Source organism: Tripterygium wilfordii, chromosome 12, assembly GCF_013401445.1.
Source record: "Tripterygium wilfordii isolate XIE 37 chromosome 12, ASM1340144v1, whole genome shotgun sequence".
In the NCBI taxonomy this organism is placed as follows: Eukaryota; Viridiplantae; Streptophyta; class Magnoliopsida; order Celastrales; family Celastraceae; genus Tripterygium; species Tripterygium wilfordii.
Genome location: NC_052243.1, coordinates 12,695,377 through 12,722,199, shown reverse-complemented (window position 1 = coordinate 12,722,199; position 26,823 = coordinate 12,695,377). Strand labels below are relative to the sequence as shown.

Sequence of the window (26,823 nt, the reverse complement as noted above, 5' to 3'; positions counted from 1 at the left end):
TAAGGAAAGAAGTGTGAAAGCCCTTTTTTCTTTCGCCCTTTTTTCTTTCATCAAGTGGTGGAGGCACTTGATGAAAGATGCGTCAAACATTATCCATTGTGAGAGCCTGTTAGCAGCCAAAACTAGTGCCCTCATTTGGTATCAATAATTCTCCACGTGTTAGTATCTTGTGAGATATATACATTAAATTTTAAAAAAGAAGTGGGTTTATATTAGCTCAAATTTTAGCAAATGTAATGTGAACGCACACGTTTGGCTTTATGTTGGAGTTGAATTGAATTCTTAGAGAGTTAGAAGACCATAAACATACTTTAAACAATAATAATTAATTTAAATTTACATTACTAAAAAAATCCAAAAAAAAAAAAAACCTTAGACGTCAAGAAGACTTTTTTTTACTTAAAACAGTAAAAAAAAAAGAAGAAAGAGGAAAACAGAGTAAAAAACAGAGAAGTATGTGTTTAGGTAACAAAAGATCTAACAAACCCTAATTACAAGGAACAGAAAATCCACCAAAAACAAACTAAAAGGATAAAGCAACTCCCGAGTTTCAGTGACTTGTATTACTCTTTTTTTTTTTTTTTTTCCTTTCAAAAAATCAACCTTAAAAACAGTTAAAATAAATGATATTTCTCCACGTGTTTAAAAATCAAGAGAGTCTTCTCCAAAGCTAACATCTTCAATTATAAAATCCCACATCATCAAACTCATCATTGACTTCTTCTGCTGCTGCCTTCTCTCCCACATCGACTCTCTCTTTCTCTGTCTCCGTTTTTTTGTTGGGTTCTCCTGTTTTCAATTACATTGAAAAAAACAGAGTAGGAAAGGCAGGGGATATTAGGAAGAACTACTTAAAAGAATTTGTTGGCAGTGACAAAATGCTGGTCCAAGTTACGGAAGATGGTGAATGGGTTGATAATAATGGTGATGATGGTGGTGCAGTAGAGTTTGAGAGTGATCAAATCACTTACCTTGCAAATAAAAGATTAATCTCAATACCAGCAGAAACACAAGACGAGGTTCAACTCTTATCCCTTTCCCCTACTCTGTTTCAGCAGTATATGTTTGCATACATACATTCTGTATTTACAAATATGTGTTTTTTTTCAATTTTTTTTAGGTTTTGTGCATTTGACCCCTCTACCCGTACCCGTCCCCATGAGTGATACACAGATACACTGTATTTAATATTTGTCTCCTCCCGTACCCATTGGAGCCCTTCTGCTCGTCCCCGTTGACTTGCAATGACAACTCTAGTAAATATAAACGTCAATAATTTTTTTTTTTAAAAAACTCAATGTATGAATCTGACAAATAACATTTTAAATTAGCAACCAAAAAAGATCAAATAATAAGATAGTTGATTAGAAATTTTATTATAAGTAATTTATATATAAGTAAACTATAAATATTATAAGTAGTATATACGTAATTATTAGTGGTATATAGGGCAAATTAGATTTCGACAAACCCGTTTTCGTATCCGACCCATTAACTAACGGGGCGTACCCATTAGAGATCGGGCGGGTTGTGCTGGTATCTGCCGGATACGGGTATTTTTAACATTTGTGTAGAAATATAATGAGATAAATTGCTATTTTTGAGTTAATAAAAATTTGGTTTGCAGAAAGTATTGACTCATAATCTTCTCAAACTAAAACCTGTTGGTTTAAACATTGGAAATGCATCTGCCCTCCAAGAGTTATTGGAGAAACAGTTCAATCAAGCCAAGAGTAGTCAGAATTCCAAGGCAAATCGTAGCACGAAACAACGTGTAGATGATTCCACATTCCTTAAAAATGCAGAGAAGATGAAAGCAACAAATTTTTCTGCAAAATTAGTTAAAATTGGCTCGTGGCAGGTATGAATGTTGTCATTTCCTGTAAATCCAATAGATTATTTTCAATGACTTCAACTTATACTTCCTTTTCATTTATTTATTTTTTGTTGATTTTATGTTCAGATTGAATCAAGGATAGAAGGTGATTTGGTGGCTAAGTGTTATTATGCTAAGAAAAAGTTGGTGTGGGAATATTTAGACAAGTCAATAAAATTGAAGAAGAAGATTGAAATACAGTGGAGTGATATCTCAGCCATTAGAGCCATTATTCATAATGAACATGGAATCCTTGATATTGAGGTTAATTTCTATTTTTTTTTTGTCAGGAATGAAAATTCATAGGACATGAAGCTAACTTTTGATAGAGTTTTGCAGTTAAACAATCCCCCGACGTTCCACGATGAGGATGATCCACAGCCGAGAAAGCATACTTGTTGGAAACTCACTAGAGACTTCACCAATGGACAAGGTTCCATTTATAGGTACATGATTTTCATTATCCATGGTGATTTGTTCAAACGAATTAGGGATTCGATTTCTTTCTTGGGTTTCAAGGTTTTTGATGGCTTGGTATAACCCATTTTTCAGGAGGCATCGTCTTGTATTCCCTCCTGGATGCCTTGACAAACACTATGAAAAGCTTTTGTCTTGCGACGAGCGGCTGTTCGAGTTGAGCCACAAATCGTTTCCAAGTTCAAACTCTCCTTACTTTCGCTCAAATTCATCGAGACAATCCAGTTTGTTTGAAAACAATAATGCGTATGGAGTTGATGGAATGAAACACGGCTCGCAATTTCCTTTTTCATATGGATTTTTGCCTTTGCTTGCTCCTTCACAGACTCCAACATACGGACAACAACCATTTCAACCATTTTCTGCTTCAAAGGAAACGACAACTTCACCGATATCAGGTAATCATTGATTGCGTTTCATTGCATAATCTGTATAAATTTCAAATATACTTAGTAATTTGTCTTATGTTGACAGTTATTGAATATCAACAAATAGATGAGAGTGGCACTAGATTTGTGAACAACAAATTGATGACATACTTCGATCCTCAACGAACGAGAAGTTATGGAAATGATTTGCCTCAAAACCTTCAGACATTGATGTACCAAGCAAATAATCAAGTTGCTTATCACCAGAGCTTAAATACAACATCAACTCTGAATTCACAATCTGAGCTTCTAGCTCTAGACAGCCTTGAGGATCATCTTTTGAGCAATTCACTAGCTATGGACAACAACGAAAGTAATTTCCTTCCCAAGGTAGATTCATTGAATGAACTATTGCATGATCATGTTGTTCCTAAGCAGTTTGAGATCTCTAATTTTGAATGGAGCGAGCAACCATTATATCAGCAGCAAGTTCATTACCCTTCTCAAATTTCTAATGAGGGAAGGTTCGACAATGCAACATTTGATGAGTAGCAACTCCACGTATCAACAACATCCATCACGACCGGCTTCTATTCTTGATTCCAGCATGCAAGACTTCTCCCTTGTCAAAACAAAAAACGAGATCACAGTCAGAATCTGAATATGAAGCCCCTAGGGTTTCTCTCACTAAATAATTGGATGTTCAGGTGTTCTTATTTGTTAAATATCTAGTGTACTCACTATTATGAGCAAACTGCCCCAATTGAATTTTGGTCACACAAACGAATATTCATGACATGGAAGCTTAAACTTTCAGACTTTCTACCTTACAACTATTTCAGGCTTGAATAATCAAGTTAACTTCTCTTTCTTAATAATGACATGTTAATATTGTAAGTGAGTATTGCATTAATAAGAATATATATACAGGGACATACCTCAAGTTCAAAATTTAGTGGATACCAAACAATATAAAGAAATCAGCGAAATCCCAAGAGTGACAAACAAAAAATCCCAAGAGGGGAAAAAAAAAAAAAAACCAATAAAATAGCCTCCTCGCCCGAGACAAAGACCAAGCTTCGTTGTGAAGTCACCCAACACCCATACCCATATCAAAATCCGAAAGTAATCCAGTAGCAAGGCAGCAACCATCCACAGCTCTGATAGAAACCCTCAATCCATATGACGACTCCAATCACACTTACTATCTTAGGCCTTATCAACTGTACGTCTAACACCCTCAAGACCCAGGCCCAGTTTGTGAGTTGTAGTTGCTACTCAAAGCAGTCCAAGAGGGACCAGCCAACTCCTATCACTAATTCACTATCAGTAATTTCACGGCCAGCACCACTAGCATCCTGAAGCCCGTCGCCAATTGCTAGCCCCAAAACCTTCACAATCAGCTCAGGAGCCCACTCCAGAAACAGCCTTTTACACCAGCCCAAAGACCAAAAACAGGAGCTCCACCCAAGTAATAAATCAACCATCCAAGCTCTGCCCAAAGTAATGGATCAAGCATCTTCAACTATAATCATTGCATTGGCAATGGCAGCAAAGACTATGATCAGTCCATCAATCCATACCAGTCACACCTAAGTGGTATAAAAAGCCCACAATATCAAGAGCAACTATAATTTCCTACTAATCATGGTTAGGCCCACCTCCTACAATAATTACCATCTTTTTAAGTTTGAAACTCGGCTATAATTCTGTTTGTTAATGATTGTCACAGTACTTGGTTTAAGATTTCATCATCAATTTGCTTCCCAAATGGTCATCTTGAAAGACCTCTGTAGAATCAAGAACAGAGAATTCCCAAAAATTTCCCAGCTATGTCACCGTCAGTCTGGTTTGGGGATTTGAAATGAACAAACAAGAAAACTAGGAACATATGATTTATAATTCTTCATACTTCGGATGGATTATGTACACAAATTTAGCAGAAAACAGTTGTACAACCTCATCATATTTCCTTCACACTTTCCCTTGCTGCTATCTTTCCAAACTTTGGTTTCTCCATCTCGAAAGAAAAATGAAAGAACGAGACGGACAACATTTGACATAGCTATTCCTTTCCATTTTCATTGGAGTGAGAAACACAAGAGAACAAAAACCGGGGTATACTTTTTTTCTTTTAAGCAAATACAGAACCACAAGAGAGTGCCATTAGTGAAAAAGCAGCTTGTTCTTCCTCTCCTAATTTCCTTCTCCTCTGACATCTCTGTTTCTTCACAACTGTACTCTGCAAAACCACTTCCTTCCCTAGAGCCATCAAGTTCATTGTCCAAGACATACTCCAACCACCTCCATTATGATTTCCTGCAGTGGTGGGGCTGCCGGTGGTAGACGTGGTGGTGGATTTTGTTGAGGTGGTGGGAGTAGTTAGTCTTTCCCTTTTCCTTTCTGGTCCCTTGCTCAAACCCATTGAGGCTCTTCTCTTCTTCCTGTATCTGATCCCACATGCATTACACAGTGACTGCAAATCCAACCTTAAATATGATCAGAATCATAACCCAGATCAAAAAAATTCACTGAGATTTTTTTTTTCACAAAATGAAGACATACCACATAACAAACCCAGATAAATACAAAGTTGATCTCAAATATATATCAATTCTAAACAAAAAGTAACCTATATACCCATTCAGTCAGAGACACACCCAACAAATCAAAAACGATTTTCAAAAGGAAAAAGAGAGTGAAACACAGAAGCTAATTCACAAAAGCGAGAGAAGAATCCATGAATCAGAAAATCAAAAACCCACTGAAAAAACAGAGAAAAGAGGGGGGAAAGAGAAGAATACAAAAAAAGGTTTGAACTAAAAGGGTTTGCGGATTTCACACCTTGGGTCCAGAAGGACCAGCCCTCCACAAGGGGGTCTTGGTGGTCTTACAATCAGTGCAACATTTCTGGTTCTTCGTCTCACTCACATCCGTTTCATCAATCGATGCTCCCTGAGATTAAAAAAAACATAAATAATGAAAATTAGCAACACAAAAGGGAAATGAAAAAGAAAAGCAAAAGCTCGTAATCATTAAAAAACCACTCACCTTTTCCTTCCGATGATCCATCATCACATCCATCAAACAAATCCTCCAAAACAAACCCTCGAAATAATCAGAGACAAAAAGAGAGGCAGAGAAAAGGAGATGAAATCATCAGGTCACTTAGTGGGTTTCTTTTTGAAGGTGTAGTAACTTTGAAAGACCAAAATCATTCGCTTCAGAAAACAGAGTAGACCCACTAGTGCCAGAGAAAAACACGAGGAGTAAAGAAACCCAGAAACAAAGCACCAGCCGTGATCCTGCAAAGCACGAAAATGGCGAAACAGAGACTGAGCAGAGAGGATGTGAGTGTTCGAGAGAGAGAGAGCGACAGAGTATGCGCTCGGAGGTGGTGATCACAAAACCCTAGCATTCTTTTGTGGGTTTTAGATGAAATGACGTAAATGACCCTCTTTCTTTGGGTCACGGCAGCACCCGCCAATTTTTGTAGACGGCCGTTTGCCACGTGGGAGCGCGGGGCTGTGTAATCGTACTCGGCGGGGGCATCCCGTTCAGACAAGCTTGTGCCGCTCGTTGTGGGCTTTTAGGGCAAATCCCTGCTCCGGGCCGGGGGCCCGCCACTCTCCATCTATAACATTCTTTATTTCTTCTTTTCAAAATCTTGGATTTTTTGTTTACATGAATCATATGAACTGCCAAATCGATCGATTCGGTTAGGCGATTTGATTTTTTCGATTAATTTTCACAGCTCTAATTCTTTATTTCTTATTTTCAAAATCTTGGATTTTTTGCTAGCGTTGATCAAAATTACCAATTAAAAAATCTTTTTTTTTACTCAAAACGACATCATATAATCTTATCATTTGTACATCCGAACTCAAGTTGTCAGGTTTGTGCGCGTAGAAAATTTTCACATGACGGTGTGTTTTGTTTTGTGCACACTTAGTAAAGAGAAAAGTAGAGAGAGAGAGAGTAACAAGTGGCCTTTGAATGGCGCTAAGTTTCTCCCTATACAACCACAAGGCAAGGGATAATAATCATCTTGTGATAAGATAAGAAAATGTATAAGATGATTAAACCTTTTGTTAGTTCACAAACACAAAAAGAGTCAAACCAAAATACACCAGAACTAAAATAGAGGGGACAAGAGATGGAGGGCTCCAATGCTTAGGCTGTTTAGGCATCTGTGTCTCTATGTCATTCTCTGTCTCCAATGATTTCATTAATCAAATCAACTTATTTAGTTGGCTTGTTTTAACTTCCCCATGCATCAGCCTATTCAAGTGATTTCCATCAAAAGTTGAGCCTCACAAACTCCCTTCCTTATATATAATCTAGAAGAAGAAGAAGAAGACAGCACACAGTCCACAGACCAAAAAAGCTGCACCTCCCCTTGGAAAACATGAAATTATGTCAAAAATGTTTTCTTTCTTGTCTTTTCAGGTTGATGCATCCCTGCAAATGTATGCACAGACGACGATGAAATCATGTGAGGTCAGCCTCTTGCCCTGGCCCCTCTCAACCAATTGTGTCAAGGTCAAATTTCATGGTGGGCTTTAGAGAACAGCCTTACCCTTACCCATACCCATACCACCAAGACAATTCAACTTCTTGTTACTTGGTCCACCATTGAGTCTCACACACTCTCAGCATCTTACTCCCAACAGACTCATCTGAGGGGTCAAGGATACTAGGATAGGAGGAAAGGCAATACCACAAAGGTTGGCAATGACAGCAAACGTCTCTTATTTCGCTTGCCACTTTTGCATTATGAAAACCAGTACATATTGTAGGCTACAGACTCAAAATTTTAAGACTTAAGAAAACTATAAATCATAAGTAAGAATAAGAATAATACAAATGAGCGTTTTGGGAGTGCCACAAAATCACTCAGACACAAAAGACAAATGTATACAAAGACACTACTAGGACAACTGAGTTGCAAGAAAATAAAGACTCAGCATCATCATCTTCACAGGAGGACAACCGCTTGATGAGGAGAGGACAACCGCTTCTCAGCTTATTGTGGAAGTGGGCCAATGCTCATCATACAACCAAAGCCAATCCACCTGTCCCTCTCCACCGAAATATTATAGTTCCATGGTAAACCCAAGCCTGTCAAGCAACCCTCACGACCATAAAAAGTACACTGAACCACAAAGGACCAAGACACGATGACAAGACCCCTGACCTTAACTCCAACAACGTCCGACTGTACTCAATTCCAAACAACATCCAACCATACTCCACCACAAGATCTTGGTAGAGAGAAACCAGCTATGATTTCTGCGATGTAAAAAGTACACATGAATTTCTAAATTCGAAGGACATTGATACATATGGTATGAATTTCTAAATTCAAAGGACATTGATACATATGGTAACTAGCCGATGCAGGGTTCAACCGTTCACGAAACAAATTGACTCCTGAGAGGAGTGGAAGTACCTAGAAATCAAGCTAGAGATCATATCGTCAAAATATCGCATAATATATACCTTCAGCTGAAGTTAAATCCACCAGAAGGTACTGTGGGAACTTCACCACCTCCAAACTGGAACCCTTGAGGAGCATCACCTGGCGGCATTGTTTCATCCTCCTCTTCCAACCAATATGTCTCAAGAATCTTCACTGCCTTCTCATATATCTCAGTATTGTCATGAGACTGAAGGTTCTCAATCTTCTCTAAACCCTCAGCGTCATCAATCAGTTGAGCATATAGATTAACACCTCCGGTATTACCCAAATTCTTGTCAGCTTCTCCAGCCTTCAAGATGTTCTCAAGACCTTCTAAGCAGACGGTAACAATCCTTGGATCAGGGCAGATGAGAAGGTCACACAAGGGCTTTATGCAACCTTGGCTTACAAGGTACCTGATATATAAGTATACAGATGAAGAGACCGATAATGAATTGCATATCTGCATCTGCCAATAAATAACAGAAAAGGAAATTTTAAAATGTGACGCATTGCTCATACTTGATCTGGTCATGTGTACCCCCAGATGTTGCATTCGAGATTGCCCAGGCAGCCTCTTTCTTGATGTCAAACTCAGCATTTTGAAGCAGATGAACAAGTGGGCCAATAATTTGAGCCTCAATTACAGACTGCAAAGTTTGTGAATAACTTAAAAGTAAATGTGATTCGAACCAAGTCGTACCTCCAATTTTCAGACACAGGAGTGCAAAAAATTAAGACAAATGTCTATACTCTATACATTACCTGAATTTGGTCTTTGTTGCCAGCTGTAATATTTGAGATGCTCCAACAAGCTTCCTTTTTTATGCTCTTTTTGTAATTATTTGTCAACAGTGTCAAAAGGCAAGGCAATGCTTGATGGTTGATAATACACTGTGTAGCATCAAAAGTTCAGCTTGTCAAAGAGAAACTAGCAATGCTTTAGATTAGATGATAACTTAATTCATATAAAGTACTAAGCATTAAAATTAAAGGATCTGTTTCAAAGATCTAGCTATTTACATGCAACCACATCCAACTCAAACGACTTGTTCAAAATTATGATCCTTCATATACATGAGCACACACATAGCAAAAGTTTAATATAGCCAATGAGATCCTATGTCATACACATTTACCACTTGTAATTATCTACTCTCCATCTATAGATGGCCAACTGAAAGGAACAAAGTACCACTCTGTAATAGAAAGGAAGAAGAATAAGACTTCAACATGACCAATACCTGAGTCTGCATATCATCACCAGTGACAATATTTCCAACAGTGCGAAGGGCAGGAACAAGCAAAGAAGGAGATGGGTGCCTAAGAACGTGGAATAAAAAATTCACAAGTTGGACTCATGAAACTAAAACAGAATTCAAAAGTACTAATTGCCAACTGTTCGAAAGCACTCACATTAAAAGCTCAACAAGCCTGGGGCACACCCCCGCCTCAATAACAGCTTGAATTTTTTCATTCGTACCATCAGATAGATAAGAAAGTGCCCAACATGCATCTGTCAAGACTTCTTCGTCATTTGAATGAATAAGACGTGCTAGAGCTGGAAGTGCAGGCTTAACCTGTACAGTAATTTGAAAGAAATTGAACATATTAATAATAAAAATCCAATATTGTAAAGGTATTTAGACCCATGAGTATCTACTGCTAAAACATGACAGTTTACAGTTTACACAGTGAGTTACACAAAGGAGGCTCTATGTAGTACTGGCAACGTTTACGCTTACAGAGACTATAGAAGTACAAATAAACAAAATAAAGCGTACATAATCATGTCTGCACATAAACAGAATCATCTTAAAAGAGAATAATAACAGTTAAGGAAGGAACAAAGGCCATCAATAATATTAAGTATTAACCGATTAAAAAAATACTAATACACCTGAAAATTTCATAAGTGCCACAACAAATCAAAAGATATCCAACCTGATCAAAGGGTGGCTGAGGTTTGCCCCGGCAAAAGTTTGACAATGTCCAAGTAGCATTTCTCAGCATGGAAAGCTTGGCGTGCTCATTAAGCTGTGACAATAAAGCAAGCAAAGCACCATGCCCAAGGACTAAATCACGACATCTTGGAGAGTCACCAGCAACATTTCCCAGTGCCCACACAGCCTGCGTGTTCCAAACAGAAAAACAAATGCATCAATTAAAATCCAAAATGTCATTCCCACAAAAGAGAAACTAAAAAAAAAAACCACAAACACTCAGGTGTCGATCCCTCATTAAACTAATCATGTGAGCAATCAAAATACAGACAATAAACAATTTCTTCTCCACAGGTTACCTGCTCACGAACATCATCACTAGGAGAGGCAAGAAGTTTCACAAAGATTGGGACAGCACCATGGTCAATCACAACCTTGGTGTTCTCTGATGTCCCCGAGGCAATATTTGTAAGGGCCCAGGCAGACTCAAACTGCAAAAAAATAAATACAAATTTTAAGAAATAAGAACAAATTCTCCATTAATAAGTGCAAGTACCAACCAGTTGAAGGGAAAAATACATCATTTAAGAAATCAAAGAGACCTGAAGCTGTGGGTAATCCTCCCTCATAAGAAACTCAACAAACCGTGGAACAACACCAGCTTGAATAACTTCCTCAATTGGAGGGCTGCGTTCTGGCCAAATAAAATCAAAGTTCGTTCATTACATTATTTTATTGGATAACTAAAACACTTAAAAGGACCAATTGCTTACCAATCGATAGCAGTTTTCTGAACTGGGTGGTGGCCTCAAGCTGTAGGTTCTTATCATCTGACCAAACACCAGCAACCATGGCTGGTAGATGTTCCAACTGCATTCAAACAGTTCAAACATGATAAGAAGAAAATTAAAAGACCATCAACAACATATAAAGCAGTCGCAATGCATGATTCCAGAAAGTTGGTCTTTTCAAGGTTCTGGGAGGGAGGGGGTGTTTGCACAATCCCATACCATTAACAACTCCAATAACTCTATTTACGTCTCTCTCTCTTGCTTGAGGCAGCTGTAGATGTGAACAGCTTATTCATAAGTTGAATAACTAACATAATTAGAAGGCAACCCTAATCCCAGACACATCACAAAAACTAACTTTTCAGCAATAGAAGCTGGCGGCAGCTGGGCAATTTTACAATATGTTTTTATCATATCACACCTCAAAACTCTCAATCCAAAACCAAAGGAACAACGAACACAAAATAACTCCCAATTATGGAAAAATGTCTGTGTGATTAGTGAATTGATATCGGTACAGCAGTCAATTCAAGTTGGCAAGAGCAGTGCGAAGAAGTAAACTTCTGAGATATAAAATTTTGAAGCTGTCGGGTAATTCTTTGATCATTAGAACGCGAGAAAGAAAACCCACAATCAGAAGCCAAAGGGAAAAAATACAAAGAAATCATAAACGATATAGTGAATGAAACCCTTATCTGAGCCAGTTTCAAATCAGTCTAAAACCCTAGTTAGGGAAGACAAAATTCCAAAAAAAAAAAAAAAACTAAACCAAAATTGCGGTCAAACCCCTGCCAATCCTACACACAAGCAGCCAAATTGAAAAATTTCAAGACTTTACCTTCTTTTCGAGAGCTGAAGAGAGGGTAGAGGCAGGCATCTGCTGCGGCTGGAGCCCCTCACGTCGCTTCTTCTGCAAACTCTCCTCCCGTCGATTCTTACGGATCTCAACCATGTTGTCCTCGCGCCTCCTCCTGCCCTCCTCCGCATCCACCGCCACCTTGTACCGGTTCCGCCTCACCTCGGTCCTGGCATTCGGCCTCAGCGACATCTTTACTTGCAACTATTTGCCGATCAATCAAAGCGAGGGAATCGTAATAGGCAAAGCTGATTGCTGGTCTGATTTGATGAATTCGAAACCTTGAGGAAAGAGGGGTTTTAGAGAGCAGTTGGGGGTTCTCATGTAGTGTTGTAGAGACAAGAGAGGATCAAGGAAAGGTCGGTGGGAAATACAAATGGACACGGATCAAAGTTAATTTACAGGATACCCCACTTTGTTTCAATTTGAAGGCATTGGAAAGAGGACAACTTTTCGGGAGAAGATGAGCTTTTATGCCTGGATGTCGTTACCGAAAATAAGAACTTTTTACCATTACAGAAGCCCCAAGTTAACAGGGTATGTAATATCAGCCCAAACTTACCTTTTTGGGTTTGGTTTCACAACCACAGCCCAAATGAACAATTTGACGTCCTGCCTCGGCATCTATTTTTACCTACGACGTTTGCGGCTCCGCACAGCATGGAAACAGTCAAACAGGATGTCTGAAACTACCAAGATTTTGTTCCAGTGAAGTGGCATTTCTAGCTTCTTTCTACACAATCACCTACTTGTCTCTCAGAATTGCAGTACCTACCTTAAAACACATCAAAAATGGTTGATTACTTAGAGTCTTAACGCAGAGTAACATCATTCTGATATACAGACAAATGTTGATGCATCGAAATTAAAGAACAATGTTCTTCTCCAACTGTACATTTTGTTGGGCTAGGGCGATGGGTTTGCCTTAAAAACAGTAGCTACAGCTTAATTTGAACATTCACAAGCTGCAAGTTGGGACTGCAGCGATGAGCTTGCCTTAAGGACAGTAACTACAGCTTAAACCGAATATTCCGCAGTGGATGAGTACCGTTATGGCTGCCTGCCCACCTTTAAAAAATAAAAGAGAAAGAAAAAGTGGAGTTCAAATTTTGAAACAGATCATCATAATCATTTGGATACTATGCACAAGCTGCAAGCACCGCTTTTGCTATCTTACAGAAAAAGTGCAGGAAAAGGAAACACTAGAGAACTAAGTAACAAGGGCACACCAATAACTCTTGTTGCAATTTTGATCACTATGGAAAGAAATATTAAACAGATTTAGCTAACAAGAGACTACTGTAATAAGCTACAAGTGGCAGATTCTTTGCTCCTCCTGATGATTCCAGTCCTAAGTTTGGAGCAATCCAATTAGAGGCCTTGCTGCTAATCTTTTTTTGGCAGCAACATGTCTTCTGACCGAATACCATATTAGAGCAGCTCTGATCTTGCACCACTGAGCTTTGTATGTTCTGAACCTTGTCATATCTACATCGAAGCTACCAGGGAAAGAAGAAAGAACATCTGCTTCAGCGTCATAGTCTGCTGGGAAGAAAATATTACTACCTGGCCCCCATAACGATGCTGGAATGTCCTCGGTGGATAATTGACTGCTTTGCTGCACTAGTTCTCCTTGTGCAGGCCAATTATTTTCGCCATTGTAAGGAATCCGGAATAAATCCGCATTTCTGAAACTGTTCCTTAGAAGTGGATTAAACATCTGCATAGGAAGACTATTCTGTGGTAAATAGAGTTCCTTTGGAAACCTATCTACTGCGTCATACGCATATGGTGCTGAAATAACTTGTTGATCAAAAGCCAGATGTGTTCCTGGTTCACCTGCGCATGTAAACATAAATGATTAATCGTGAGAAACAAGAATTACAAACTCGAAATGGACTTTAAACTTCATCCCTTTATCACAAAAGTTTGCTATATGAGTCTATGAGAAAATCAACAGGAACCCACTACTTGTATTCATTTCCGCCATTCATTTCTATAAAGGATCATATTGTTATCAACTCCTATTGATTCAATATCATTTCTCACTACTTCAAACCATATCTTTGTAGGTTTTCCTCTTCGCTTCCTACTTTCTCCCATACAAATTCTCTCGATTATCCCCACCCTCCATGTACACTATCAAAGTTTACATTATCGCCTCCTACATGTCTATTTTGGTCTCCTCCTAATAATATTTCCTCCCTACTTCGAATTTCCTGAACAATCTCATCGAGGTGCTAACAAAATTGTTTCTTGGTATTTGCATCTAATCCTATTGGCGGGGTATAAGCACTTATGAAACTTATCCCATTCCCTAGCACCAATTTAGCCATATCTGTTAGATATTTGCTACAAAACTCATACAAAGACTAGGATTTGATATACCTTGATGTGCGGTTGAGAGTTGAAGAGTCTGCAAGCTTGAAGTTTGGGATATTTCAGGCTGCAAATTAGCCAAGGCCATTGATGGGCTAATTGTGGAACCAGCATCAACCAAGACTAGGTCCTTCATGTTTTTACATGCTTGCCTCTTCACATCGTCCACCAAAAGCTGCAATTTCAATACAGGTATTTATCAATCACATAGAAAACTTTTCAATATGATGAATATTCTTGAATGAATAAATAGGTGCATTACCCTTTGAGGTAAGTCCAGTTTTTCAATAGGAAGATAAGTTTGGCCATCAAATGTTGCTGCAACTAATTTGTAGATTGAATTGAACAGGAGCATCGCACTTTGTGAAGCGCCAGTGTAAGTATAGAATTTCCCCTCATCTGGAACACATTCGGTAGCATGTTCTACTATCGTCTCCCATGTCTTACTTGATATTTGGTTTCCGATTATCTGGATTCCCACGAATTTATCAGAATAATTATGCATAATATTCTAAAATATACTGTGTTTTGACAGAAACAAATGTGCAGTCTCTTACATTTCGTAGGCTTGATGGATCGGACTCATACAAACGCAAAAAGTCATTGACAGTCTTTACTCCACAGACAGCTAATCGTTTATGGAAGGCACCATCTTTGGCTATCCTCTCCAAACGCCAGATATCATCGTGCAAAGATGGAGGATGATGCTTCTTATACACTGACATAAAATAGGTTTACATGTTAGTCACAGTTCTGTAACCGGGGAAAAAAAAACAAATTAAGAACATATGAAGCACAAGCATTCAACTTACACTCGCCACGATGATCCTTAACCATGAAAGGCTCGCTCCTGCCTTCCCTAATCCTCACTTCATCTGAAGTTTTTTGTGTGATTTTTACTCCTAACCTGAACTTTCGACACCTTATCCAGCTTGAATTGTCAGTGAAAAACACCTCTCCAATATGACCAACTCCATTTTTAAGGGTAATAATTAGCTCTCCTGTAACCAAAGGCCTTTTCCCTTCCCTTTCACGGACAATGTTGTCATTGAACTCTTTCTCCGTCCATACTTCTTTCTCATCAGAACCAAAGCCACCATCAAGAACAACTACCTCAATCCTTTTCGAAGATAGGGGACCGGAGGTAACCATAGCCCTGGTAGCAGCATCTAACAGTACAATCTGGACAGGGTTGCTATCCTCAGCTTCGATTCTGCTGCCAGTAAATATCGTCGATGGCAATTTGTTAACGAAATGCAACAGAAAACCTCTTTCTTTACACGTTTCAACTTGATCAAGTAGGGATCTGCAACAAAATTCCAAAACATGAATACCAGAAAAACAATGAACTGAAACAAGTGTTCCAAGTAAAAAAGATGTTAAAAAAGTAACCTTGGAGACGCATTAATTCTGGGCTGAACCGCACGTTCAATCTCCTCTCTTACCTAAAAATTACAAAGATCTCGCATTAAGAACGCAAAGGAGGTAGCTTACAATGGATTAACATAAACAATTTTGTTATAAATGAAGTAATCCAATAAAGAAGCATGGTTAGGTTTATTAAACCAAATCCCATAAAAGGTCATCACCAGAGCAGATTCAAATAATCCATATAAAAGAGAAAGTTTCTTTGAAAATCATCCAATCAGAGGACAGTCACAGACAAAGGACAAGAAGAAAACAAGTAGGGCACAATAGTATTCTTTGTTTCCTTGACAGAACAAACAATAAGGTCAAATTATATAAAGAGAGAGAGAGAGAGAGAGAGAGAGAGAACATAAAGAAATAAGAAAGAACAAATTTTTTTCAGGCTTTTCTCTCTCTAGTTAATCAAAATTGACAGAAAGAATCAACTTACCACTTTTCTGAAGAAGGGTTCCATCCTTAACACAATTTCATCCATTGTAATCCCTCTAATCACATCTAGAACAACACTGCAATATTGAAAAACCCAAATCAGAAACAGCTAAACAAAACCCCCCACATAATCTAAGAACAAACTTCAGTTTCTCATTTGTACTAAAACCCACTTACTCCTTGAACATGTTTCTCCTCTTTGACTGTTGAACTGGAATTCCCATCTCATAATCTCCATCATCCCCATAAAATGGCCTCTTTGGAACCATCAGTGCCCTCTGGAAGTGAATATCAAGCAAAACCCAGAAACGATTCCAAAATTTCCCAGAAAACAAGATCCCCTAAGTAACCACTCTCTCTAGATATAGAGATTCTGCCCTATAGTTGAACACGGAAACTACACAGAAGCTTCAAATTTTGCCATAAACTATGCGGTTTATCACAACTAAGTCAAGAACATAAGCCAAAAGAATAAGAGACGGGCAAAAAACAAGAGACCCAAGGTAGGGATTTCAACAAAAAACAAATCTTTTTTTGGATAGTACGCAGTATCAGAAAGCTTGATACTTATCATCATTCATCAATTGGCCTATATTTTATATATAAGAAAGAGAGCTAGAAAGTACATCGCGCGAACTCTACCAACTACTCCTCATGAAACTGAAGATAACGAACGAAGCGCGTAATGATTGAAAAGTACATCACAATATTCGACTGAGAAATCAAAGTTATATATTAAAAAAAAAAGACCAAACAGAGAGAGAAGACTTGACACGTGATTTCTTCAAAGCACAGGAAGGTCAATGGAAACTTACAATTTTTTTTTTATTATTATTTTTGCATAATATTATACACAAGAATTTCTGCAAGGAACGCGTTGAACTCCACATCATCACAAATGCAATGGACCCCGTCTCTAAAAACCCACATAAGTATTTATATATAAAAGTAAACCCTGTTCTGCTATTGAATCTTGAATTTGAATTTCTGTTGAATTCGTCCAAAAAGTTGTTGCATTTTAAGTTCATTTATACCCACAAGTACATATAATACTATTTATTTATTTGATACGTGATAATTGATACTTGTAGAGATTCTATGTTCCACCGAGCAGGGGACGTCACTTTCACTTTCTGCCTAACACGAAAACAGAGTAGGTGTTTTTGCTTCTTCTTTTTTGTGGAAAAAATGTCCATGAACAATCTTTTGTGTGGCGGAGTTGTAGTGAGAGAAACTTATGCTAGAGCTAGTCAAGATGATCAACGAGAAAGAAAATTCAAAATTCTCTGTTCAAGACCAGGCTTGTCGACTTTCCATTCAATAATTTTCTGGGAAAATTCTTTCATATGCATTTTCTTGGAACTTCCATTTACTACCCTAAAGTATGCGTTTGAGTATAGGTGACTCAATCTTTGTAGTCGTTGATGTCACTAATATGTGGGATTGACTAATATGTGAGACTGCCATTTTGATCATTTGATTATGTTTAATTTATGATATGAACATTAACACATTATTGATGTAGTGCGAACTAACAATGCTGCTAGTAAAGGCATTGTCAACCTCATCAATGGCAACGACTCTTGAATCAAAGCATTCTTTGGTAGACTTATATAACATACTTCATCTTCCAAGTTTGTGAGACTAAAGAGCACAATCCCTGCTTTCGTCCCTTTATTAATGTGAAAAAAGAGTGAACAACCTTCTAAGTGAGACTAGTAATGCAATTTTTGTAAGTTGCATTATAGTCATGGGCTTGCAAGTTTAATCTCTACAGAGGCTTGAGCTCACACATGAATTTTCCATGGATTTGAGTATTTGACTGGTATACGTAATTTATGAGCTAGTATGCAAGTCCGATGCGTTTACTCAGTACGCACTCAAATATCCCTTGTACCCAATTCAACTCATAACTGTTGATGCGGAGACTTGAATTTCGGTCCCTCAGCTGGAAGTATTCATCTCTAGCCAATTCGGCCTGCTGAAAAAAGGGTAAACTCATACGCGTTCAATAAGCAGGGGACATCTATTGTAAAAAAGCAGCCTATTCTATTTCCACAGGAAAGGGAAATGCTCTGTTCTTAAATCAGAGTACTGTTTTGACTCTTTCCATGCACCCATAAATACTCAATGCATGTACTTTAGATTAGACATCTGGGTTTAATTTTAGAATAACCCGAAACTTCGGTCTGCTCTGATATTAAGCAAATGCATGCTATATTTGTGGTCTGATGTTACAACCTTGCAAAAGACTACTGGTTACTGGTTAGATTGCTATCAGGGTTTCTCTATCAGTCATGGAACAAAGAAAAAGATTTTCTCTTTAGCCTTTCTGCATTTGAACTTTGCAGAATCCTCGAAGAATTTCCTAATTCTCGGTTACTAAATACGGTGGTAAAGTTGCTACATTGCCAGGCATGTCACTGGTTCAAACAATGTAAATAATGTTCTCATAATGAGTCAGATTCTTGTTGGCGGCTATCGTTTACTATAATCTTCTCACCCTGATCTATCTATTAATAGAATGCGTGTCCAAAATTTTTGGGTCCTAAAGAGAAAAACTACTTCACCTTAATTTCCACCTCTCATTCCCATGAATAAAGGACCTTGACCACCAAACTCTGCCTCCTCTTCCCATCTCTCAATCAAACCCAGAGGAGGCGATGAGTGAGTACGGGCTGGCTTACACGGCCTACGCAGCAAATGTAGCTAAGGCAGCCAGCCGGAACAAGACTACATTGCCTCCTGCAGACAAACTCCACATGATAAGGTCTCAATATCCCAAATCACCACCAAGATTTGCGCTTTCTCCATACAAGGAACGTAACATCAAAACCCACAAGTCCTCTGATACCAAGTCATGGTGGAATGATCCGGAGATGAAGAGGAAGAAGAGAGTTGTGAAATATAAATTATATGCTGTGGAAGGGAAGGTTAAGTCTTCCATCAAAAATGGGTACCGTTGGTTGAAGAGGAAATGCTCCAAGATGGTCCATGGCTTCTAAGAAGAACAAGAAAAAGAGAGCTTGAAGAGAATTTGTCTTATAAATAAGGACTTTCCATGGATGCATGGTTGTTTGGTTTTGTGATTCAAAAAAAGGAAATGTACTCGCTTTTTCTTGAAGGATTCGATTTTTTTTCTTCAGTTTTCCTTCTCATCTCTCTTTTTTTCTCTGATAATCAAATTTCTTTGAGACCTGAAACTCATTTTATTCATGGTGATTGACTTGCGCTCATGAAACTAAAATTAAGTAAAAGAAAACATTCTCAACGTTATTAAACGGTGTCGTTTCTGTCGCATCGCATCAGCGTCCCTTTGTTTCTTCTGAATTTTGAAGGAATTTCAGCCGGGGGGAAATGCAGCGCCGTCCAGTGATTCTCTCAATCAGAATCAGAGGATTCACCGGAGAAATGGACGGTCACGATCTCAATCAGAATCAGAGGATACCGGATTCCACGAAGAATCTGCGAACAAATGCGTTTCATCTCTCTTTTACGGTGCACATTTCCATCTCCAATGCCCCGAAAATCCCCGAACCATCGTCTATGTTTCCAATTATAAACTTGAATATGCATATTCAGTGTGAATTCTTTTAATTTAAGGGAAAAATGAGTTGTGTCGATTGAAGTTATGATTGGGGGGTCCGGAAATGCTGCAAGTGCAGGATGAGGTTTCATGAAATGGGGTTTGTTAAAGAGAGGACGAAAAGTTGCAAGATATGCTTGGTTTTTTAAGTTTGAATGTGACAGATAAATCCACACCAAACCCGAAATTAGAAGAAAATGGTGAGTGGTGAAGCTCTCATATCACATGTGACTCCTGAGAGAGTTGCAGGAAACGCATCATTTTCTCGAGACATTGAAAAATACATACCTGCATCGGAAGGTAAAGATTTCTTCATGATTCTGACTGAACTGAATGCATAAAACCTTGTAGACTAGGATAAGCTTTTGAAAGTTTTAATCGTTTTTTCCCGTCTCCATGTACTGGCAGCCAGGAACAAAACCATTTGAGGCTGACCTTAGTGGCATGGTGTGGTGTGCTTCTTGATATTTTATGGATGGTTAAAAGGTCAAAATGATATTGTGATGTCAGAGAATCTTCACAGGAGAAAGCAAGCCAATTTGTAATCTCAAAATTTCTCTATACTCATATAAACCACATCAAAAATTTTGGGATAAAGACCCGGATGGATGATCTTCGGTATGATTTTTATTTTTATTGGTTTAACATTTTGATTAGTTGAGCTTAATTTTCTTTATGTAAAAAATTAAATCAAAGTACTACTTAACTACATTTAGACCTCATTCACCATGGCAACTAAAGCTTCCGCCAATCTTGAACTTCAACCCTTCGTACACTGTGATGGTGGGCCATAGATTCACTTTTGATTGCCACGTCGCAGAAAGAGACAGACCGATTGTAGTGGACCCCACAATTTATTCAATTTTCACAGAAGAAGAGCCTGGGGGTGAGTTTGCTGTCTCATTGACTCCCTTCCTCTTCTCCAAGATCCATTCTTTAATCAGAGCTCAGTCCACAAAACCAAACATCTCTCCTTCTGACACACACATTGCTACTACTTATTACCCTCTCGAATTCTTCACTATTATCTACCTCTCTTCCAACTGTACTATTACCAAAATCCAAAATCTGTTCTCAATCTTGTAACTGCAAATGTCATCAGTTTTAGTTTCTTGTGGGGGGTACTTTTGTGTCCAATGTTCGCTTGACAAACCCTAATATTTTTGCTTCTAGTACTTAGTTCTTGTCCTTCATTTGGATCATTTCTCAACCTGCTTGTACAAGTTAAAAGAATAAGCCCAAGGAATCAAGAGTGCAGAGGAAAGGAAGTTGCTTTAAGTTTTGCAATTGGATTCCATGGGTAAAGAGCAAATGGCGAGATTCACTGTTATGGTTCGGAGTGTGTGTCGTTTGCACATCTTGAATGATAACCATTTGGGCTGAGTCTTCTCTGTTCATCTCCATTATGGGAAATGGGTGATTTGCTGTTCTTGGAAGGGAAAAGGAATCGCAGATTGTAAAGATTTTCAGGTGAGTGGTGATTGCAGATTGGATTTCTTTTCTTTTTTTCCCCTTCAAGATGCATTTTTGAAGATACCCATTTGAATGCCATTATTAATTTATTTATTTCCTCCAATGTGCCGTGTAATCTTGAATTTTGTGGATAGGATGATCTGATTTTACATGTTGATTTATCATCTGTATACAAGGTATTGTTAGCCTTTTCTGAGTTTGTGTAAAAGTTTCCTCTTTCGGCTAATACTTTATCGCAATCACATCACATGGTTGAATTTTCCTCTACTTGTAATTAATACGAGTGTTTGAGAAACTAATGTGGATTAGCTATTGCGTTTTGAATTTTGATTCATTATCCTTTATTTGTCAATGTTGATATACTTGTTGTTTGCAGATATTAATGAAGGTAGAAAAGAAACGCCAAAAGCGGGGCTTGCTCCATTTGTTTGATTGGAATGGAAAGTCTCGGAAGAAGCTTTTCTCAAACAATCCTGCATTACCTGGTAATTTACTTCTCACTCCTATGTTGTGTTCCTAGAAAGTCTGGTCCCATTATTGTTGTTGTTCTCATTCAACTGCTTATATGTCGAATTTGGTTAATCGGGTTTCTTTGGCCTATCTATTCCAGAAGGAACAGAGCAAGGAAATGGAATTGCTGAAAATATGGCGAAATTGCAGTCTAATACAGTGAGATCTGATCTTTCCATTATATACTATTCTCTTATGCATGCTTGATTTAGGGTGAAACTTTTAGTTTGTAAATGCTGCCAATATTGCTGCCTGTCCAGATTGGAGCGGATGACAATCGAGCGAGTTCAAGTAACAAAGGAAGTAGTGATTTTAGTTGTGCCTCATCAGTCACTAGTGATGAGGGACATGGAACAAGAGGCCCTGGGATAGTTGCTAGGCTTATGGGTTTGGGTTCAATGCCAAATTCAAATGCCTGTGAGCCATGTTCTGCAGCAGTTTTTGACTCTCGCATGCTTAGATCATCTCAATATAACGAGAGTTCACGTGATATGTGGAGAGAATATCATTCGAGAGATGATTTCAACATTCCAAATAATAAGCTGGAAATGTTTCAGTGGAATCATCAAGAATCAAGGCCACACAAGTCACTGAACCGGCCAATAGAGAGGTTCCGGACTGAAATGCTCCCCCTGAAGTCAGCTAAATCCACCCCAAAAACCCACCATAAACTCTTGTCTCCCATCAGGAGTCCTGGGTTCATTTCCACAAAGAATGAGGCTTACATAGTACAGGCAGCAGCAAAGATGATTGAATCAAGTCCCAGGGCAGCTGGCAAGGAAAAATTGTCATCAATTAGACCTTCTTCAGTTCCCCTGAGAATTCGAAATTTGAAGCAAGAGATGGAAGCTGGACAGACAGCACGGAAGCATGAAAAATCGAATGATCCAAATGCTGTAAAGTGTATGAATGGGCGGGGTATAAGTAAATCCCATGGAGAACCGAGAGTCATGTCAGCACGTAAGCTTTCAGAAAATCATACTTCTGACAACGTGAAAAATAAGGGGAAATCTGTTTCCCTTGCAGTCCAGGCAAAGGTCAATATACAGAAAAGGGATGGATCAAATTTGAGTAGCAATATGAAGCCTATGAACCAGAAAGAAATGGCGACAGACCAAAGCAACCATTAAGGAGCCAGTCTGCTAGGCAAAGGACTCTCCAAAATAATACTTCTGAAAGTAGGACTATCAATGTGCTCCGGCATAATAATCAGAAGCAGAATCATGTATCAAATATAGATAGTTCAACATCAAAGTCTTCAGTCTCCAACCAACGAGGCAAAAGAACTCACGCCATGTACAATTCAAATAGGATGGTAAATAAGGTGGTTGTAGATCCTGAAACGGGATTGACAAAGATGAACTCTGCAGCAACTGATTCCACGAAAGAGCTTTCATCATCTAAACCAAAGAATGCATCTTGGAAGAAACGTCCTGTAAATGCAGATGATCATATTGATAAAATTGTTTCTAATGATGTTTGGTTCACCAAAGATGAAAAGTATATAAAATGTAATGTTGCAATTGATGGATGCTTGAATGGCGGTGCTGACAATATGAAACAAGGGATGGATGTTGTTTCCTTTACATTCAAATCTCCCTTGTCAAAACACAGGCCTGATCCTCAATCTTCCAATCCAGTTTCTGAAAATATTAACAGCTGCGGTCTTGGTTCTCTCAGTAATGATGATCAGTCTGCTTTCCGAGATTCAATATTTTCCTCTTCTGGCTTAAATATAATCGGCAGTGATGTTTTAAGTGTCCTTTTGGAACAGAAACTCAGGGAATTATCGTACAGGGTTGATTCATCCCACTGTAACTTGATACGAGAGGAGTATTCTGCTTCTGCTTTACGAAATCCATTGCCCACGCTTAATGTAGTGCACACCACACTAGAAGAGCAAAACAGGTTGCTTCAATTCAGTTTTGAAAAGGCCAAACTAGACAGTCGAGATGACACTGGTTGTTCTACAATTGATGACTTGAAGCTTAATGTGAATAAAAAATGGCAGGTATGTCTCCTAGACTCCTACTCTCATATCATTTTGTTGCAAGTTGCAAACTACTGCTTCTTTTATCTTCTAGCTCTCTGTTATTAACTGATACGCGTGGCTTTTTCTATGTGATAAAATGGCAAAGCAAATTTGTGGTCTCCTCAGATTCTAGACTCTAACATTTGGTTGCACATGAGAAAGGGAAAAGGAAGAGAAACGGGAACAAGAATAGGAATACAATGGGAATGGGAATGGGAATGATAATGTACATTTTGGTAACATTGAGAATACCAGTTAGAAAATATTTGGCTTGCAAGAAGAGTATGAAAATAAACTTGGAATAATGTGTTAATGATTGATTTATCCCTTACTTTTGTATTATCACTATAAAATTAAGGACGATCTCATCTTTTTAGGAGGTTTGGCCATTCCCTTGGGAAAGGAATGAATGAAGCAATACCACATTGAAATTGGGAATCACCTATTCCTCTTAAAGCTGGAATAGAGTATTCCATTCCTACCGTTTTACGAGTAGCAATCGAGGTAATGTACTTCATCATGGGAATGAAGCTTTCCATTTCTTGGTCAAAAAACAAACCAAACGAGCTGTAAGTGCCAGGGCTAAAGAATTAAGTACAACAGTAACTTCAAATCAAAATCGTCCATTTATTGATGTTACTGGAACAAGTGCCTTTGCAGCTAGCTAATAGTGAAGGTGGTTGTTTGGTCAACAAGAGACCAAGTTAAGCTGAACAGTTTCAGTATTGAGATTGGATGTTTGGAATTCTTATGGGTTCAGTGGAACTGTGTCAGAAGTCTTTCACTGGTATATCTGGCTTCTGCGCAGTTTGGGTTTAACTTTGTAATAAAATGCAAGGCTTTATTTGCTGAGTTTTGCAAATTAGGGATTCTGCCCAATGATGCTGCACTGAAGAACTTTGGTTTGTGTTCAATTTTGAATGCCTCTTGTGGTATTGAATCAAATTCATAGGATGAGATATAGTTACGATGAGGGAAAAGAATTCCAGTTCTTAGCCTTGTCTTCCAATTTCCAAGGACAATTATATTTGTATCCTGAGTCTTATGTAGTAATTGTCTGTCGACATTAAACTCAGCACACTTCTTATATTCATTCTCCTTGGCTGTTTCAGCAATCAGAGGAGAGGGAAGACCAAAACAACTGTGCTAATAGCAACGAGGATGGACAAGTACTTGATTGTCTGCACCAGGGCCCAGGTCAAAGTTACTCTGAGGATACAAACAGTGCGAGTGGTAGAAATACACTTCTTCTTTCCCCTCTGAGATGAACAGATGAACTTTTCTGGTTATGCATGCAATCCGTAAACTCTGTGATAACATCTAGGTTCAAAGATATATCTGCTACAATGTTTTGTTATGCAATTAGATATGCAAGTCTACTAATCTTCTTCTAGAAAACAGAAATCATCTAAAAAATGCTTCTGTAAATTTTGCATGAAAATGCAGTTTCAAGTAAATATCTATTCAAATGTACTCCTTTTGCAGGAAATAACCATTCTTCATTTTCTAAAGCTCAAGAAGCATCTGACTGGCTCTCAATGGAAGAGTCTCTACAAGAGGAAGGTAATGAAGAGTTATCTGACTCAGCCTCTTCGAAACCTAGGGCCTATGCTTCTGGATTTCATAAAGTTGGAGCATTCACGCCAATAGCATTTAAGGAATCAAATGATTGGGAACTAGATTATGTGAGGTATATTCTTAGCAACATAGAGCTCACATTGAAAGACTTTGCGTTAGGCAAGAACCCTACAGTCATAGACCCGGATCTTTTTGATCAGTTGGAGTATCAAAAAAGTGAACCTGAAGAAAATGAAGAGGAGCAATCCAAGCTCGGTCGAAAGCTTTTGTTTGATTGTGTGAGCGAATTCCTCGACTTTAAGATGTAGGCTAGTCTATGTTGGGAGCTGCAAAGTATGGACTAAACTGTCTACATCATTTCAAAAGAAGAAATGGTTGATAGAGGAAGTTTGAAAAGAGATATCAAGTTGGCGAACCATGGAAGACCTGATGGTTGAAGAGCTTGTCGACAAGGACATGAGTTCTTACTATGGAAGATGGCTTGACTTTGACATAGAAGCATCTGAAGAAGGTGTAGAGATTGAGAATGGTATATTAACTTCTTTGCTTGATGAAGTGGTTTGTGATTTACTGTTTTTTTTAGGAGAAAACTTGTGATATTGTATTGTTTTCATATTGGTTAGCCAGCAAAATATGTTGATAACTGAGATTTATGATTTTCCACTCAGTTCATGTCTGTCAATTTTTATTTTTATTTTTCTATTGACAGTGTTTGTTTTTGAAGGAAAACATGAATCAGGAAGAGAATAAATAGAGGGAGGAACCGCCTCTAGACACATTGACATTGACTCAGACATACGATCCAAGAATGTTAAAGCATCCGTGACTTTGTTACATTCTCAAGGAGCATGTAGCAGCTTGAAGTTAACTTGGTCAGAGATTAACCCAGAATAAAGCTGTAAGAAGCTAAAGATTGATCTCCCTGTTGACAATGTTTCTTGAGCAGCCAAAGCTTTAAAGATTGAAGGTTATGGGTTGTACACTAAATTAATTGACATTGTGAAGTCTATTTCCTGAGGGTTCATCTAACATTCATTCTGTATGGTTTTGTGGATGGGGAAGGACAAGGGTGTGCATCTTCAAATTTGTTCATTTTGTCAACACATCTCACATGCTTTTTCAATGGGAAACAAATCTATAGAACAGATCATATGGTTGTCAATGTGGTGTAGCATCCATGTGATCCACAATCAGATATTAGTAATCTTTAGTGGGCCCATAATACCAATTTTATGGGCCTTTCTTGGTGGATACACATGCCCAGACAGCCACACCATACACATTCTTGAACTAAATGTCTTGTCCGTTAAAAAACTAAACCCGAACACTATAAATTAACATCGTCTATTTTAGGTCAAAAGTCTACACGACTTTGTTCTTTTTAGGGTATCGCAATTGATTCTTAAACTCAGAAAATGTGTTGCTGTGTGAGAGGAATTGGATATTTGTTTATATGTTACTCGATGATAGGGTTATGCCAATCTTATATGGGATAAAATCTTAACATAGTCCATTGCTAGTGGCCTTCTAGCCTAGTGTGATTAAAGATGATTAATCCAATACTAAACTAATTACTTATGCCAATAAAAGTTAAAAGCAAGTTCTGGTTTAGAACCTAGAGCCCACTTGATCAATA

The 26,823-nt window shown here is 38.3% G+C and overlaps 5 protein-coding genes and 1 pseudogene across 5 annotated transcripts; 3 read left to right on the top strand and 3 right to left on the bottom strand.

Annotated features, from left to right (window-relative positions):
* The first annotated feature begins 716 nt into the window (after positions 1-716).
* LOC120011346 lies at positions 717-3,537 on the top strand. The gene is made up of 6 exons (XM_038862443.1): positions 717-1,019; positions 1,628-1,861; positions 1,964-2,140; positions 2,216-2,322; positions 2,429-2,751; positions 2,828-3,537. The coding sequence occupies exons 1-6, from the start codon at positions 879-881 to the stop codon at positions 3,271-3,273; spliced, it is 1,428 nt and encodes a 475-aa protein (XP_038718371.1). The 5' UTR covers positions 717-878; the 3' UTR covers positions 3,274-3,537.
* Positions 3,538-4,603: 1,066 nt separating this feature from the next.
* On the bottom strand, positions 4,604-6,153 carry LOC120010230 (GATA transcription factor 16-like). The gene is made up of 3 exons (XM_038860956.1): positions 5,773-6,153; positions 5,566-5,676; positions 4,604-5,197 (listed from the first exon to the last, which is right to left on the bottom strand). Exons 1-3 carry the CDS (start codon positions 5,803-5,805, stop codon positions 4,856-4,858), a joined length of 486 nt encoding a protein of 161 aa, XP_038716884.1. The 5' UTR covers positions 5,806-6,153; the 3' UTR covers positions 4,604-4,855.
* Positions 6,154-7,438: 1,285 nt separating this feature from the next.
* On the bottom strand, positions 7,439-12,272 carry LOC120010229 (importin subunit alpha-2-like). Its single transcript, XM_038860955.1, has 11 exons — positions 11,755-12,272; positions 10,899-10,995; positions 10,728-10,819; positions 10,485-10,616; positions 10,127-10,312; positions 9,599-9,762; positions 9,427-9,505; positions 8,948-9,076; positions 8,705-8,832; positions 8,224-8,598; positions 7,439-8,013 (listed from the first exon to the last, which is right to left on the bottom strand). The coding sequence occupies exons 1-10, from the start codon at positions 11,962-11,964 to the stop codon at positions 8,226-8,228; spliced, it is 1,590 nt and encodes a 529-aa protein (XP_038716883.1). The 5' UTR covers positions 11,965-12,272; the 3' UTR covers positions 7,439-8,013; positions 8,224-8,225.
* A 585-nt stretch (positions 12,273-12,857) lies between these two features.
* Positions 12,858-16,673, bottom strand: LOC120010228 (calmodulin-binding protein 60 D-like). Its single transcript, XM_038860954.1, has 8 exons — positions 16,186-16,673; positions 16,010-16,085; positions 15,544-15,596; positions 14,964-15,457; positions 14,709-14,869; positions 14,414-14,620; positions 14,161-14,326; positions 12,858-13,611 (listed from the first exon to the last, which is right to left on the bottom strand). Exons 1-8 carry the CDS (start codon positions 16,275-16,277, stop codon positions 13,124-13,126), a joined length of 1,737 nt encoding a protein of 578 aa, XP_038716882.1. The 5' UTR covers positions 16,278-16,673; the 3' UTR covers positions 12,858-13,123.
* A 1,898-nt stretch (positions 16,674-18,571) lies between these two features.
* Positions 18,572-19,833, top strand: LOC120010061. Its single transcript, XM_038860747.1, has one exon. The coding sequence runs from the start codon at positions 18,672-18,674 to the stop codon at positions 19,011-19,013; it is 342 nt and encodes a 113-aa protein (XP_038716675.1). The 5' UTR covers positions 18,572-18,671; the 3' UTR covers positions 19,014-19,833.
* A 657-nt stretch (positions 19,834-20,490) lies between these two features.
* On the top strand, positions 20,491-25,834 carry LOC120010131 (annotated as a pseudogene).
* The last annotated feature ends 989 nt before the right edge of the window (positions 25,835-26,823 follow it).